Here is a 1369-nt window from a genome sequence, read left to right on the forward strand (position 1 = left end):
GTGTGTGTGTGTGTGTGTGTGTGAGTGAGAGAATGAACCCATATATTTACACACACAGTTTAAAGCTTTCTCTCATGCCTCTTATCTTTATTCATCCAAGCAACACACAGAAAATATTACATAAAAACATAATTTCTTGCACATGTAAACTCTGTGAATTCATGTCATTCACACCTTCACCTTAATTTTCTGTCCTTCAGACTTTATTTAGTAGTCAAATAAGGCTGGATGATAAAATGTTTCCACCAGTTGTCATGTAGAGATTCAAACCAAAATGTCCTTGTTTCCTTTATGGGAACAGATGTACATGTTGGACAGTCTGTTGTGGTTGGACAGAGTTGTAGTTCATGTCTCTGTAGTTTATTGTTATCCATGTTGTTTCAGATGCCAGAGGAACAGGCCTTCTGTGTGTTGGTGAAAATCATGTACGAGTACGGCCTAAGAGCTCTTTACAAAAACAACTTTGAGGATCTTCACTGCAAGTTCTACAAGCTGGAGAGGCTGATGCAGGTTAGTGATGCAGTGTTTAATCTATGCAATGGAATGTGTTACAATGTAATAGAAATTAGCATAATACTGAGAAGACGGCACTGACAGTTGGATGAAATAGAGTTAAGAAGTGGGAGTTTCCGCTGGTTCTGGAAGTCCCTCCTTGTACTGAATTCCTAATGTGTTAAACAATTATCTCAATGTTAATTTGAATAGAAACATGGAACTCTTCTGGATAATGTAATAACCATATATGTTTATGTTATGGCCACCAGATGTAATTATTTCAACTGCATTTTTGAGAAATCATGTTTCAATCATTATTTGTACATGGCCAACGGCTCAAAGTACTACAATGTTCATGAGCATCAACTGCTGTTGCCATGGAGAAGAAGCATGTCAAAGACGTGAATCAAAGTGCTAGCAAATTCAAAACATGTTGTCAGTGCAGTTGAGAAATATGGCACCAGTTAATCCTAAATTGAACCAGAATTTAAAACCAAATTAATTTAGGCTAAAGATTGTGGTATCAGTTTTTTCAACTGCGTGAACGTAAACTTTCTCATGCCATTTTAAGCTCTGTGACTGGATGTTTCTTGCTGAAATGCACCTTGGGAGTCATAGTTAGTTTCATGTCAATCAGCGGGGGTAGACATTAATATAAAGAATCATAATTTTAAATGAAATGCTATGAAATTCACCTCAACATATCCAGCTCTCCTTGTTGTACAGACTTGTCTCGAGGACAATTCATTTACACTAGATTTGATTTTCCAAGATTTTTACTGTCTTGAGAACGAAGGTCTTTTGGGCGGTTTCATTTAATTAATGATTGAATGCTGGATTTGTGCAATTACAGTGGGGCTCGAAAGTTTGGGCA

The 1369-nt window shown here is 36.9% G+C and overlaps 1 protein-coding gene across 1 annotated transcript in view; it reads left to right on the plus strand.

The window, feature by feature from the left end:
* The window catches only part of rabgap1l (RAB GTPase activating protein 1-like), a 121299-nt gene that overhangs the window by 81301 nt on the left and 38629 nt on the right, over positions 1 to 1369 (plus strand). Inside the window, 1 exon segment of the mRNA XM_032526143.1 lies at positions 385 to 510. Within this exon segment, the coding sequence (XP_032382034.1) occupies positions 385 to 510 (126 nt within the window).

This window comes from Etheostoma spectabile, chromosome 9, assembly GCF_008692095.1.
Source record: "Etheostoma spectabile isolate EspeVRDwgs_2016 chromosome 9, UIUC_Espe_1.0, whole genome shotgun sequence".
In the NCBI taxonomy this organism is placed as follows: domain Eukaryota; kingdom Metazoa; phylum Chordata; class Actinopteri; order Perciformes; family Percidae; genus Etheostoma; species Etheostoma spectabile.